This window comes from Natator depressus, chromosome 3 (genome assembly GCF_965152275.1).
Source record: "Natator depressus isolate rNatDep1 chromosome 3, rNatDep2.hap1, whole genome shotgun sequence".
Taxonomy (NCBI): domain Eukaryota; kingdom Metazoa; phylum Chordata; order Testudines; family Cheloniidae; genus Natator; species Natator depressus.
The window spans coordinates 198,015,472-198,028,758 of record NC_134236.1 but is presented as its reverse complement, the minus strand read 5'-3'; the positions used below and the strand labels follow the sequence as shown (position 1 = coordinate 198,028,758).

Here is a 13,287-nt window from a genome sequence, read left to right as displayed (position 1 = left end):
TGGAAGGGATATAAAACTTCATGCTTCAGGATATAAGCCTCTAACAATTAGAGATCAGGACGAGACCTTCATCTGGAGGCCCATTAGCCCCTCCCCCCCCCACAACCTAGTGTGGGGTTTCTTGAACCTTCCTTTGAAGCATCTGGTGCTGGCCACTGTCAGAGAGCCAGGATACTGGGCTAGATGGACTATGGATCTGATCCAGTTTGGCAATTCCTGTTTTCTTATGACACATGCAGACATTGTCACAGAAAAAAGATTGTGGTAACTTTCTGCAAAAAGAAAAGGAGGACTTGTGGCACCTTAGAGACTAACACAGCTCACGAAAGCTTATGCTCAAATAAATGTGTTAGTCTCTAAGGTGCCACAAGTCCTCCTTTTCTTTTTGCGGATACAGACTAACACAGCTGCTACTCTGAAACCTGGTAACTTTCTGGTATATCTTCTTTCTGCCATGCTGTGTCTGCATTCACCCACTTGAAAAATCCATGTGACTTGCCAAGTGTGAGCAGGAAGTGTTCCTGAGTGAGCACCCTTAACTTTCACAGAATCAGTGCTTTTGGGGGGGGGGAAGTGGGGAGAGAAGAGTACTAGCCCTTACGGTTGTAAGTTCACCTTCCAAGTACCAACCAAGGGTAAATAATGCAATGCTGTCTGGGGGTGGACTCCAAGGACTTTGCTACGTAAAGCTGTCCCAGAGCTCACAGCCCTCAGCCAAGTGAAAACTGCTATTCAGAACCCTACGGGTAGTAGTTACGTTGACAAACATCTGACAATCAATTTTCTCTTTGGCACTGCTTTGGGGAACTACAAGCAGAAGCAAAGATGGGCACTAGAATTATTCATTCATGAGGAAGACTCGAAAACAGAGTCTGGGGCAAGGCAGCATCGCCAGGAAAGAGAGACTCCTTTGCAGCAGCCGGAAAGCTGGAGGGAGAAAGCTGCAGAAGAAGTAGCGCTCCACTGGAGAATCCTAGAGGATATTGTGTGGGAGGTGAAAATGGGAAGGGAGAATACTAGTTCTCCTTTGCAGGAGCCAGAGCTAGTCTGGGAAGATTTTGTATTTATCAGACAACTACTAGTTAGAGCTTGGTGCAAAAAAATGCAGCCCCCAGGAAGATTCTGAGAACTGTGGCTATTAGATGTCTGGCAAAATTTCCAAGCTCTGTGTGTAGAGATGTAGCTGGGATGGAGGAAAGTGCAAGAGAGAGAGGTAGGAAAATATTAAGGTGGTAAATTTTAAAATCGCAAAATGTGTGTGTTAGAGAGAGAAATTGGAGGGAGGGGAAATAGAAAATTATAGTGTAGGAGGTAGAGAACACAAAAGGAAAAAAGCCTGTGTCTTTTTGGGGGTGGTCTGGGGGTTATTTATAAAGTGTACCAGGATTTGACTAACGTGTTCCAAGTTTCAGCCCCACATAGTTATGAACTGACAACGTTTTACGCCTGAAAAGTCTCCAACAATGCTTTGTGTAAAGCTGCCACCTAGAGTTCCATCCTAACCTATGGAGAGAGACTCAGCCTCTAGATCAGAAGCTCAGTTCAGGAAAGCCATCCTAATGTTTATTATTCTTTCTTTTGACATAGCACCTAAAGATCCTAAACAGTTTCTGTTTAGCTTAATCCACTTTATCTTTTCTGGAATATCTCCATGTGTAGACAAGACATAAGGCTCCCCAGATCACCTCCTCAGCGCCTGGGGAGTGCTTGTTAATTGCCACCAGTGGGGATCCATGCAAACAACACTCAAAGAAGATAAAATGGTTACTTACCACAGTAACTGTGGTTCTGATTGCCTGCACAGCCCCACACTCCTCACCTCCTCCTTTCGCCACTGTCTCACACCCTTGGGGCATGGCTACACTTGCAGATGTAGAGCTCTTTGAGTTAAACCAGCCTTCGTAGAGCACAGTAGGGAAAGCGCTGCAGTCTGTCCACACTGACAGCTTCAAGCAAACTGGCGTGGCCACATTTGCAGCACTTGCAGTGGCATTGGGAGCATTGCATTATGGGCAGCTATCCCAGCATGCAATTGACTGCAATGTGCTTTTCAAATGGGGGAGGTGGAGCATGACAGGGAGTGTGTTGTGTATATGTCAGGGAGAGAGAGTGAGTTTTTGAGAGGCTGAGAGCATGTCAGCATGCTGTCTTGTAAGTTCAGACAGCAGCAGACCCCTCTCACTCCCCCACCTCTCTCTCTCATGCACAGCATTCCACACTAATGGTTGCTTTGTCTCAGAGCAGATAAGCAGCCGGCTGTCAGAAACAGCTTTCAAAGGTCACATCCGCATTCCTACAGCGATTCAAAAACAATGACAAGAGTGGCCACTTGACTTAAGGGGATTATGGGACGTTTCCAGAGGCCAATCAGAGCGCAGTAATGCAACACTTCGTTCATACTGACGCCCGGGCATTGTAGCCAATGTGCAGCAAATGTTATTCCACTCACCGAGGTGGAGTACCAGCAGCGCTGTAGCCATGAAGACAGAGCACTCTATGTGCCTTGCCAGTGTGGACGGGTAATGAGCTAGTGCGCCCAGGGCTCCTTTATTGCGCTGTAACTCGCAAGTGTAGCCAAGCCCTAACCATAGATTAGATGTAACAGCAGGAAACAAATGGCAACTGGGGCTCCATCATCTTACACATCCACAGGTGAGGCCATAGGGGTGGGCACATGCCCTCAAAAGGCCCTGCTCTCTAAAAAGTTCCAACCTTGTGCACCCAAAGCGCATATCAACTTTAGCGTGGATCAGTGTGGGGAACCATAGTCAGTGTGGCAACTATTCTGTTTTTGAAGGTGGCAGTATTAGACTCGCCCCCTCACCCCCGCTTCTGGATCACTATGTCCTAAACAGATGCAGAGGAAAAGGGGGAAATTAAGTTCATTTCCACATGTAACACCTTTATGGACTAAAGGCTTGCAGGCGTAAGAAGATTAAAACATAAGCTCCTTCAATGCTATGATGCAATAAACAAACATTCTAAAATACAGGGCAACTAAATGTTTTTTTTTTCTTCACAGCCTCCCACGCTCTGAAATAGACTTACAACTGCAGTGACAGGTGTGGGGTACATAGATTAAGCCCTGATTCTGCAAGCATTTACGCTAGTGCTTAACTTTGACTTGAGAGGGATTACTCACATGTGTTGAGCAAAGTTGAGCACAAGTGTGAGGGTTGGCAGGATCAAGGCTTTAGAAAGAATCTCCCCTAACTCTGCAATCTACCTCTTCACTAGAGCGGACACACCCAAGTGATTGCTAACCCTCTTCTCCGCACTCCCCCTCGAACCGCGTGGGTGTTAGGACAACCAGACCTTCCAACCTTAACTCCAGCTCATGAGCTTGGGCAAACGGCCTTTTCCGAAGACAGATTCCAGCACTAGTCCAGTTTAACAGCATAGGTTCCTAAACCAAAAGAACCTGTATACTTTGGGGGAGATTTTCAAATGCACAAAGAGGCATCAGGCCAACCCCCGTTGATTTTCTTTCGGAATTGGGTGCCTAAGTTCCCCTCTGTGTCTTTGAAAATCTCCCCCCTTATTGTCAGGCAGATGTCCTGCAGCCAGTTACATATTCTATTAGCCCCACTTGGAGTCCTTTTACCTCACAAATGCTAATGATAGTCAGACACCAGCCTTGAGAAAGGCTTTGCTCCCCCCTCAGCTTAAATGATTGGTTTGTTTGGATATAGGATAAGGCAGAATGGAATAAAAACTTCCACTTACTAAATATGCAAATCACTTGGCTGTTCAGGTGGGGCTTCAAATGAGTGCTCTGAATAGCTGCTAAGCAAATCAGTTTAGAAACATCAGGAGAATGTATTTACTTGATTGCCATCTAGTGGACAGCTGTGCTGTCTACACATTGCATTATTCCCCACGGGGCACCAATCACAATCTAAGAACTCAGCCGGGTGAGCAACTGTTACCACAATTTGCCTGCACCCTAAGTGGCAAATTGGGAACTCTCTCCGCTGGTATGCAAGACCTTCAAAAGACTCGAGAAAACATAGTTTTGCTGTGTGAGACTGCAAGCCAAGGGATATTCCATACAGGGAGACTGCAATCCTTCTTTGTGCCGTGGAGCAGCATTGTATTGGGATCATGCTAGAAAGTGGAGAGGGGGGGATTGGTCATGTTGGAGACGTGGTAGTGAAATGGCCAGTGCCCAGAGACAGAGCCACAAATCCACAAAGGGAAACAACAGGTTTGTTTCTTCCTTGAATATTTGCAGTAGCAGATGTGTTCTGTCTATACAGATGCCCTGGGCTTTGCAGATTGGACCACCTATTGGTTCAAAGTGGTAGGACAGGAATGTTCCTGAGAAACTAACATCAGGTTGCACTAGCAACAGTTACTCTCATTGTTGGAGTATTATTTTATTGTCCTGCCTTTTCTAACCACCTCTGACTAATGGAATGTTTTGTTTTTAAGTGAAGCAATTCATCTTCTTTGGGGCTTGCAAATGACAAGACTGGGGGGGCTGAATAATCTTTTCTGAGATCCATCTGATTCCTACTCCTCTCCTAACACTGGGTCAATTTGTTTCATTAACTCTTGCTCTTTATGTTGAAGAACCTTGTATTATCTCTAACCTCCATTTAGAGGGCAGCAAATACAGCCAGTGATTGGCTGCATTGAGGGGACCCACAGGGATCTTTCATAGTGGCAAAAGAGGGTACTAATGGTACCTCTACATTCCGAATGTAATTTGGTTTTCTCCAACTCCTCTTGAACAGCCAAATAAAAAAAGTTCAGTTTATAAGAAGTATGTCATACCTTATAAATTGACAAACCACTCTCAGCTCAGTGTACGTCAGAGTTCATGAGGAAGTGCCAACTTTGCTAAGGGCTACAGCGGGATATACTTAGTGATGCTGGATAATACCTTTCACTATTGAGTCAATGGGACTACTCATGGAGTACATACTGAGTAAGGGTCCACAGTTCAAGCTGGTGTAAGGACAAGGTGCACAAATACGGTTCATTTACTCTGCATAGTTTAAAATACATTGGTATAGACGGAAGGTGCATCTTCGTAAAGTGGAAGGGTTGTATTTTCTTAGAAATATAAAGATCAAGATTAGATGTCGTAATGCTAAAAGAATAACACCACATTCAAGATTTATTGCTGAAAATGTGGCATTAGTTAATATAAAACATGCCAGCCGTGTTTGTAAGGTATCATTATCTACTCCCAGCCACCGACCTGCAAACACAGACACACAGGACTGTTTTCATGGGTGTAAAACAATCAAATCACTTCAATGGAGAGCGCAGGGCCGAAACACTCTAGGGCCGCCCACTGCTTCTACAATGGTCACTGAATTCTAAGGCACTCCAAACTGCATTGTGCTCATGGGCTTCAAGCACTCCAGAATGCTTGGTGAACGTGACACAGAGCATTGAGCCTGAGTTGCAGAATTGAGATCTAGCTCTACGTTTCAAACACCCAAATTCAAAGGTATTCAGATCTAACATTCTGCTTGACCCCTTTCTTAGTGGAAAAGGCCACCTATGAAATTCAGATCAGATCCCAGTTCACAATCTGAAATCAAATTTCCCACCCAAACTTGGAGGTGACCTGATCCAGGAATATGGATGTCTAACCACAGTAGAGTGGTAGAGGAAAGGGTTCAGCCAAATGAAGTAGATACAGACCCATCCCTCATGTATCTACCACCAACTCAATCCTAGTTCTGGCAGCAGTCAGGAAATTGGAACTACACATCTCCAAATGCCATGCAGGGTGCTGTCTTGAGGCATTTTGGAATGTGCACTTCCAGATTCTCACAAACTGCAGGAAGTAACCAGCTTCAAAGAGAAAAGGAGGACTTGTGGCACCTTAGAGACTAACCAATTTATTTGAGCATAAGCTTTCGTGAGCTACAGCTCACTTCATCGGATGCATACTATGGAAAACACGGAAGATGTTTTTATACACACAAACCATGAAAAAATGGGTGTTTATCACTACACAAGGTTTTCTCTCCCCCCCCCCCCACCCTACTCTCCTGCTGGTAATAGCTTATCTAAAGTGATCACTCTCCTTACAATGTGTATGATAATCAAGGTGGGCCATTTCCAGCACAAATCCAGGGTTTAACAAGAACATCTGAGGAACGGGGGGGGGGGGGGGGGGGGGGAATAATAAACAAGGGGAAATAGGTTACTTTTTATAATGAATCAACCATTCCCAGTCTCTATTCAAGCCTAAGTTAATTGTATCCAATTTGCAAATTAATTCCAATTCAGCAGTCTCTTGTTGGAGTCTGTTTTCCAAGCTTTTTTGTTGAAGGATAGTCACTTTGAGATCAGAAATCGAGTGACCAGAGAGATTGAAGTGTTCTCCGACTGGTTTATGAATGTTATAATTCTTGACATCTGATTTGTGTCCATTTATTCTTTTACGTAGAGACTGTCCAGTTTGCCCAGTGTACATGGCAGAGGGGCATTGCTGGCACATGATGGCATATATCACATTGGTAGCTCACGAAAGCTTATGCTCAAATAAATTGGTTAGTCTCTAAGGTGCCACAAGTACTCCTTTTCTTTTTGCAAATACAGACTAACACGGCTGTTACTTTGAAAGCTTCAAAGAGGTTACATCCAAACCCAAATATTGGTCAGATTTCAGTCAATTATCAATTTGGAGCCAAATTTTGGTACTGCCCTAAGCTTTGTACGTTCTTTTCTTTTTCTTTTGTACTTGGGCATCTGCCATTCTACTTTTTAAAAAGTATCTAATTGGCATCATATTGTCCATAACCAATGCCTGAGGGAGCAGCAAAGTTTCTAACACGACTTCAGGCTTCTTTCAAAGGAAAGCCTCATCAATGCCAAACAGTGTCTTTTTGGCTAAGAAGCAGAGTCCCTTCAGGGCATTTGTACCCTTTCGCATATTTTCTCTCTCTCTCTCTCTCTCTCTCTCTCTCGTTAATCTTTTCCCACTCCCCATCTTTCTTGTAAAGGACAAGATTCCTCTTCTTGCTAGAACTGACCCAAAGCCGCTTAACTGAAGTAGGCTTAACAAGTCTCTATTCTGCTAAATGAATTTCAAATGAAATAAACATAAAGTTCTGTGGCATTTCCCTGTGTTGATCATAATGAAATATCTTTTCAGCTATTCTGTTTTGTTACCAGTGAAATGTCTGTTTTTAATGACTGTGCTAAACACAGCAGAGTATGACCACAATATTATTTACTCTTCTAAAATTTATTTCTCGTCATGATCCTGTAGCCTGAATTATTGTATATAACGCTCTTAACTTTTTTTTGTCACAAGTGTATTGCCATTGTGATTACTTTTGTGTTTTAAAATTATGTAATTGATTCAGCTCTCCTCAGATTTGAAGCCCAAGGCTATGACTACACTACCACTTATGTTGGCATAATTTATGTCACTCAGGGATGTGAATATTCCACCCCCCGAGTGACATAAATGACACCGGCATAAGTGCTAGTGTGCACAGCGCTATGTGGGAGAGCTTCTCCTGCCAACAGAGCTTCTGCCACTCGCAGGGGTGTTTTTTTATGCTGACGGGACAGCTTCTGTTCATCAGCATAGAGCATCAATTCAGCTGCAGCACTGTAAGTGTAGACGTGCCCTTAGTGAAAGGGGACCGTGCTGGTGGAGGGAAGCAAAATACATACAAATTATAATCTTTTTGTCTACTTAATCTCCTCTTTTGTCCCTAATTGTAATAATCAGAAAACTACAGGACTAGATCCTCAGGTTTTTCCGTCAGTGTCCGCCATAGGAGTCAAGGAAGCTAAGGTGATTTATACTATTTAAGGATCTGGCCTGTAGATTTTATTACAACAAGCTTGCACTTGTAGGGGAAAATTTTCATGTGTCATTGACTTTCAGTAGGGCTTGTGCTCTTAAATCCCTTAGGCTCGTTTGAAAATCTCCCCCTGTGAAGCTCACTATACTACAGCTTCCGGATGCTGTGCATTTCTTCAGTCCAATTAAAGAATTATAGACAGTTAAAATCAGGAGCTGACAAAAGTGTTTCAGTTTTATTTTCAGATAGAGAAGCTGAGAGTTTCTAATGGTTAAAGGAAAAGTTTTTCCCCGTTGAGGTGCATAGTTGCAGAAAGCTCTTCTGGTTATATTATCACAAGATTAAATTCAGGCAAATTAAATCAAATATTAGGCATGTAGCCTTTGTACAACAGAAGTGTGCATTTAGGAGACATTTCTCTAACTGTCGATTTCTTATAAAAACAAATAGTGGCCAGAAAGAACGTAAAACTTCCTTTTAAAGCCCCTTATGTTAATACTTGGTTTTCTTCCTTTCTTTTATTTTTAAATAAAGACATGCAGAGCCTAGAGAAATTACTGAGGGATGCAATAGCATATGGGCAGCCTCGAAGTCGCAGAGCATGGAAAAAAATTCTCATCCTAGTAGAGGGCATTTACAGGTATGTAGGCATTTACAAATGTGTGAGTACTTTGTATTATAAAGGAATTTAATAGATGTAACACTGGGATTGCCTGAGAAATTCAGTGTATTTTTTTTAATTGCTTCACAGCTCATGTAGGATCTTCAGTGGTCTTACTAAAAATTGTTGGTCTGCAATATTAACAGTAATAAGGCAGTAAAGACAGTGTCAGTGTTTTATATATAAATCCTGAAAGTCAACCTGAGCCCTAGTGTAAATAGAAGTAATTCCAGTGTGGTCCCTGTGTGGGATTTTGAATACTGGTTTGCAAAGCACTTTCCTTTGGGATGGGGTATGCTATATAAATGCAAAGGGCTGATCTTCAGCTGGTGTAAGTGTTGTAGCTTCACTTAAGTCAATGGAGCTGTGACAATTCACAACAGCTGACTGTCTGCCCCAAGGTGATTAGAAAGCTGTTCCATTTAGAGTTCTCTGTTACACATTGATGAATTGAGAAAAGGTAGAGGTACTGGTACTGTATACATTTTGCATGCCGGTTTTATATCCAGACAGTTGAAAATAAACATTTAGGACCAAATTCAGCCTTAGTGAAACTAGCATATCTCCAGTAATCAATGTCCAGTGGAGTTGTACTCAGGTTGTGGGTACAAAATTGGGATGTAAAGAATTATAGAGTAATGGTACCCATACCCCAGTATAAGAGGGCAATGTGTAATAGAGGCAACTTTGAGGGTCTGTCTAGTATGATGCATAGTAATAATACCTTGCAACTGTATAGGAGTGTATTTTATACAGCATCCTTTCAGCCAAAGTGATTTACAAACCAATATTGAAAGTTGCACACAAGGATCACATTATCCATCACTGAAATACAGTCACGTTGAGTAGCAGCAATTTATGGTTTTTGAATAATTAATGCTAGTCATCCTGAGCAAGATATTTTTTTAATTAGGATTTGAGCTAGGTAAAAAAAATTGGCCAAAAGTTTTTTCACCGAAAAATGCAGATTCAGGTTGACCGCAACATTTCACAAATTTGTGTCAATTTTGGCAAATTTTTTCAGTGGGAAAAAAAAATAGAAATATTAAAATGGTTCATTATGCCATTGGTGAAACGAAATGTTTCTTGCTTTTTCAGGCTAGATTTACAAGGGAGTTGCTTTGCATTTATTTTTTAGAAAAGAAAAACAGTTAAAAATGCCAAAACACCTTGAAACAAATTTTTTTACCTTTCATTTTGCCAGAACTTCTGAAAAAATTCAGTTTCAAGTTGACCCAAAATGACTTTTTTTATTTTTCAGATCATAAGCAAAAAAAGAGAAAAAACCAGTTACTTGCACAGCTCTAATAATTATGCCTTTTCTTTTTTCATGTTGTCATAACTTCATAGTCATCAGCATGTTCTTTTTGCATAACTTGTTCCAGCTTCTGCAGAAAACAAGTCAGCCCTCATCTAAACACCAGTCAGGCAGGTTTAACAGCAGACCAGCTGATCCAAAGCAGGCTGGATATCTCCCTTTAGTCAGAATAAACAGAACAAAGCTGCAAATAAACATAGCTCTGCACAGCTAAAAGAAAGTTACATTTTAAGGACTTTGATCATGCAGAAATTAAGTGGACCACCAACATTTTAATGACAAATACTCCTGCCAGTCACATGGCCTACAGAAAACCCTTTAGCTGCTGTACTTTGTTCAGTTTTTAAATCCTTTACTTTGGATGTGCACCAACCAGGGAAAGTGAAGGTACCTTTGTGTCATGGATGTATGGTTAAAGTGAGCAGTTGCACAGACCCATAATGTTAACTTGCTCTGGCATGTGTCACTTACTCAATCTCCAATTTTATGGGACACTGAGCATTAGTTTTCCTTAGATCTGCAGCTAGTATTCACAGATAATTTTCTTTTTGAAGAAAGCAGAAGAGCCATGTGTCTTTCTGTTGCTATGCACAATAACACCATGTAAAACTTCAGAGAGAGAGTTTGATTCAAAATTCTTTGCAGGGGTGGATTTTCAAAGGGGCCTACAGGAGTTAGACACCCAACAACCACTAACTTTCAGTGGGATTTGGGCATCTATCTCCCTTAGTCTCCACTAAAAATCCTAACTTTGGTGTGGCACCTGCTAAGGGTATGTTTTCACTACCTGCCAGATCGGCGGGCAGCAATCAATCCAGCGGGGATCGATTTATCGCATCTAGTCTATACGCGATAAATCAACCCCCAAGCGCTCTCCCATCAACTCCTGTACTCCAGTGCCGTGAGAGGTGCAGGCAGAGTCAATGGGGGAGTGGCAGCAGTCAACTCACCGCGGTGAAGACACCACGGTAAGTCGATCTAAATATGTCTACTTCAGCTACGTTATTCACATAGCTGAAGTTGGTAACTTAGATCGATTCCCCCCAACCCCCACCCAGTGTAGACCAGGGCTAAGTGTTTGTCAAAGAAAGTCTGCATAGGAGGATATGGAGTCAAATACTGTACCTGGGATCTCTTGTTTTGTTTTGTTTTTTTAAGTGCTGGACCATTTATTTCCATTAATAGCCTTTGTATCTGTGCAAGCAAAAAGCATACAATAAGGGTAGTAATAATACTTAGCTTTCTTATAGCATCTCATCAGAAACTAGTCCAAACATTTGCTGATTTTAAAATCTTTATTGTATACTTGTGAGGTAGGCAAATAAGAAATCGAAGCTCATGCTTCAGATGGCAAACCAGTTCTGTACTGGGTTGAGAAGGAATCCCTACCGCATTGCCACCACGATATATCATTGCATAACTGGCTAGATGCAATATTGGATGAGAGTTGACCTGTCCATGAAGGACTGGTTCTTCTCGAGTGATGGTCCCTTTGTGTATTGTACGGATGAGTATGCATGCATACCACTTGCCTGAGTCTGGAGAACTTTCATAAGTCCATTGGTCCACACATGTGTGGTTGTCCTCCTCATGCTCTGAAGTCAGGATATAAAGGGCAGGGCAAACATCTCTTGAGTTCCGTCTTACCACCTCCTGGCCTGAAGAAAAATTCTGTGTCCACTTCAATCTTCCTATTCTAATATCAGTAAAAACAATTTGTAAATAGTTTTAGTAATTTTTTTTTTAGTTTAGACTTAATATTCTAGTGTTGTTTTACAGTTAGTATAGTGAGCTTAGTTTTCCCTGCCCCGTGAAGCTTCTCCATGTAGAGAAGAACTATGCCAAGAGTCCCAGGGTATGAGAATTGTGTCTCCTCCCCGTGTTCCTCCTCCGTCCGCAAAAAAACACCAGCACGGCCTTTATCACCTCACCAAGGGCATTAGCTGCTGTTCCTTCCCTCTCCAAACTAGTGAAAGACAAGTGCTCTACCTGCTGAAGCACCTCATGGGAGCAGGTCATGAGGCCTCATTCGGATCCAGGCTAGGGAGAGACACCCTCAGACTGCGAGCAGGACTTCTCCAAGCATGAGCTCTGGAGCGGAGGCTAAAACTCTTAAGCATGAGAAACCCTCTCATGAGAATAGGGGACATGACCATATAGACATAAGGACAGATCCCCATCCAGATGTGCCTCTAAGAAAAAGGATCTCTACCCATCTTGGTCCAAGTCATGTGAGTCATCGCACATGGGTCATAAGGAGTTAGTTCCACATAAACCTGCCATTCATAGAATCATAGAATATCAGGATTGGAAGGGACCTCAGGAGGTCATCTAGTCCAACCTCCTGCTCAAAGCAGGACCAATCCCCAATCAAATCATCCCAGCCAAGGCTTTGTCAAGCCTGACCTTAAAAACTTCCAAGGAAGGAGATTCTACCACCTCCCTAGGTAACGCATTCCAGTGTTTCACCACCCTCCTAGTGAAAAAGTTTTTCCTAATATCCAACCTAAACCTCCCCCACTGCAACTTGAGACCATTACTCCTTGTCCTGTCCTCTTCTACCACTGAGAATAGTCTAGAACCATCCTCTCTGGAACCACCTCTCAGGTAGTTGAAAGCAGCTATCAAATCCCCCCTCATTCTTCTCTTCTGCAGACTAAACAATCCCAGTTCCCTCAGCCTCTCCTCATAAGTCATGTGTTCCAGACCCCTAATTATTTTTGTTGCCCTTCGCTGGACTCTCTCCAATTTATCCACATCCTTCTTGTAGTGTGGGGCCCAAAACTGGACACAGTACTCCAGATGAGGCCTCACCAATGTCGAATAGAGGGGAACGATCACGTCCCTCGATCTGCTCGCTATGCTCCTACTTATACATCCCAAAATGCCATTGGCCTTCTTGGCAACAAGGGCACACTGCTGACTCATATCCAGCTTCTCGTCCACTGTCACCCCTAGGTCCTTTTCCGCAGAACTGCTGCCTAGCCATTCGGTCCCTAGTCTGTAGCTGTGCATTGGGTTCTTCCGTCCTAAGTGCAGGACCCTGCACTTATCCTTATTGAACCTTATCAGGTTTCTTTTGGCCCAATCCTCCAATTTGTCTAGGTCCCTCTGTATCCTATCTCTGCCCTCCAGCGTATCTACCACTCCTCCCAGTTTAGTATCATCCGCAAATTTGCTGAGAGTGCAATCCACACCATCCTCCAGATCATTTATGAAGATATTGAACAAAACCGGCCCCAGGACCGACCCCTGGGGCACTCCACTTGACACCGGCTGCCAACTAGACATGGAGCCATTGATCACTACCCGTTGAGCCCGACAATCTAGCCAACTTTCTACCCACCTTATAGTACATTCATCCAGCCCATACTTCTTTAACTTGCTGACAAGAATACTGTGGGAGACCGTGTCAAAAGCTTTGTTAAAGTCAAGAAACAATACATCCACTGCTTTCCCTTCATCCACAGAATCAGTAATCTCATCATAGAAGGCGATTAGATTAGTCAGGCATGACCTAC

The 13,287-nt window shown here is 42.9% G+C and overlaps 1 protein-coding gene across 1 annotated transcript in view; it reads left to right on the top strand.

Annotated features, from left to right (window-relative positions):
* SPTLC3 (serine palmitoyltransferase long chain base subunit 3) overlaps positions 1-13,287 on the top strand; it is a 133,565-nt gene that overhangs the window by 82,617 nt on the left and 37,661 nt on the right. Inside the window, exon 7 of the mRNA XM_074947176.1 lies at positions 8,322-8,427. Coding sequence (XP_074803277.1) covers positions 8,322-8,427 — 106 coding nt within the window. The remainder of the gene's footprint in view (positions 1-8,321; positions 8,428-13,287) is intronic.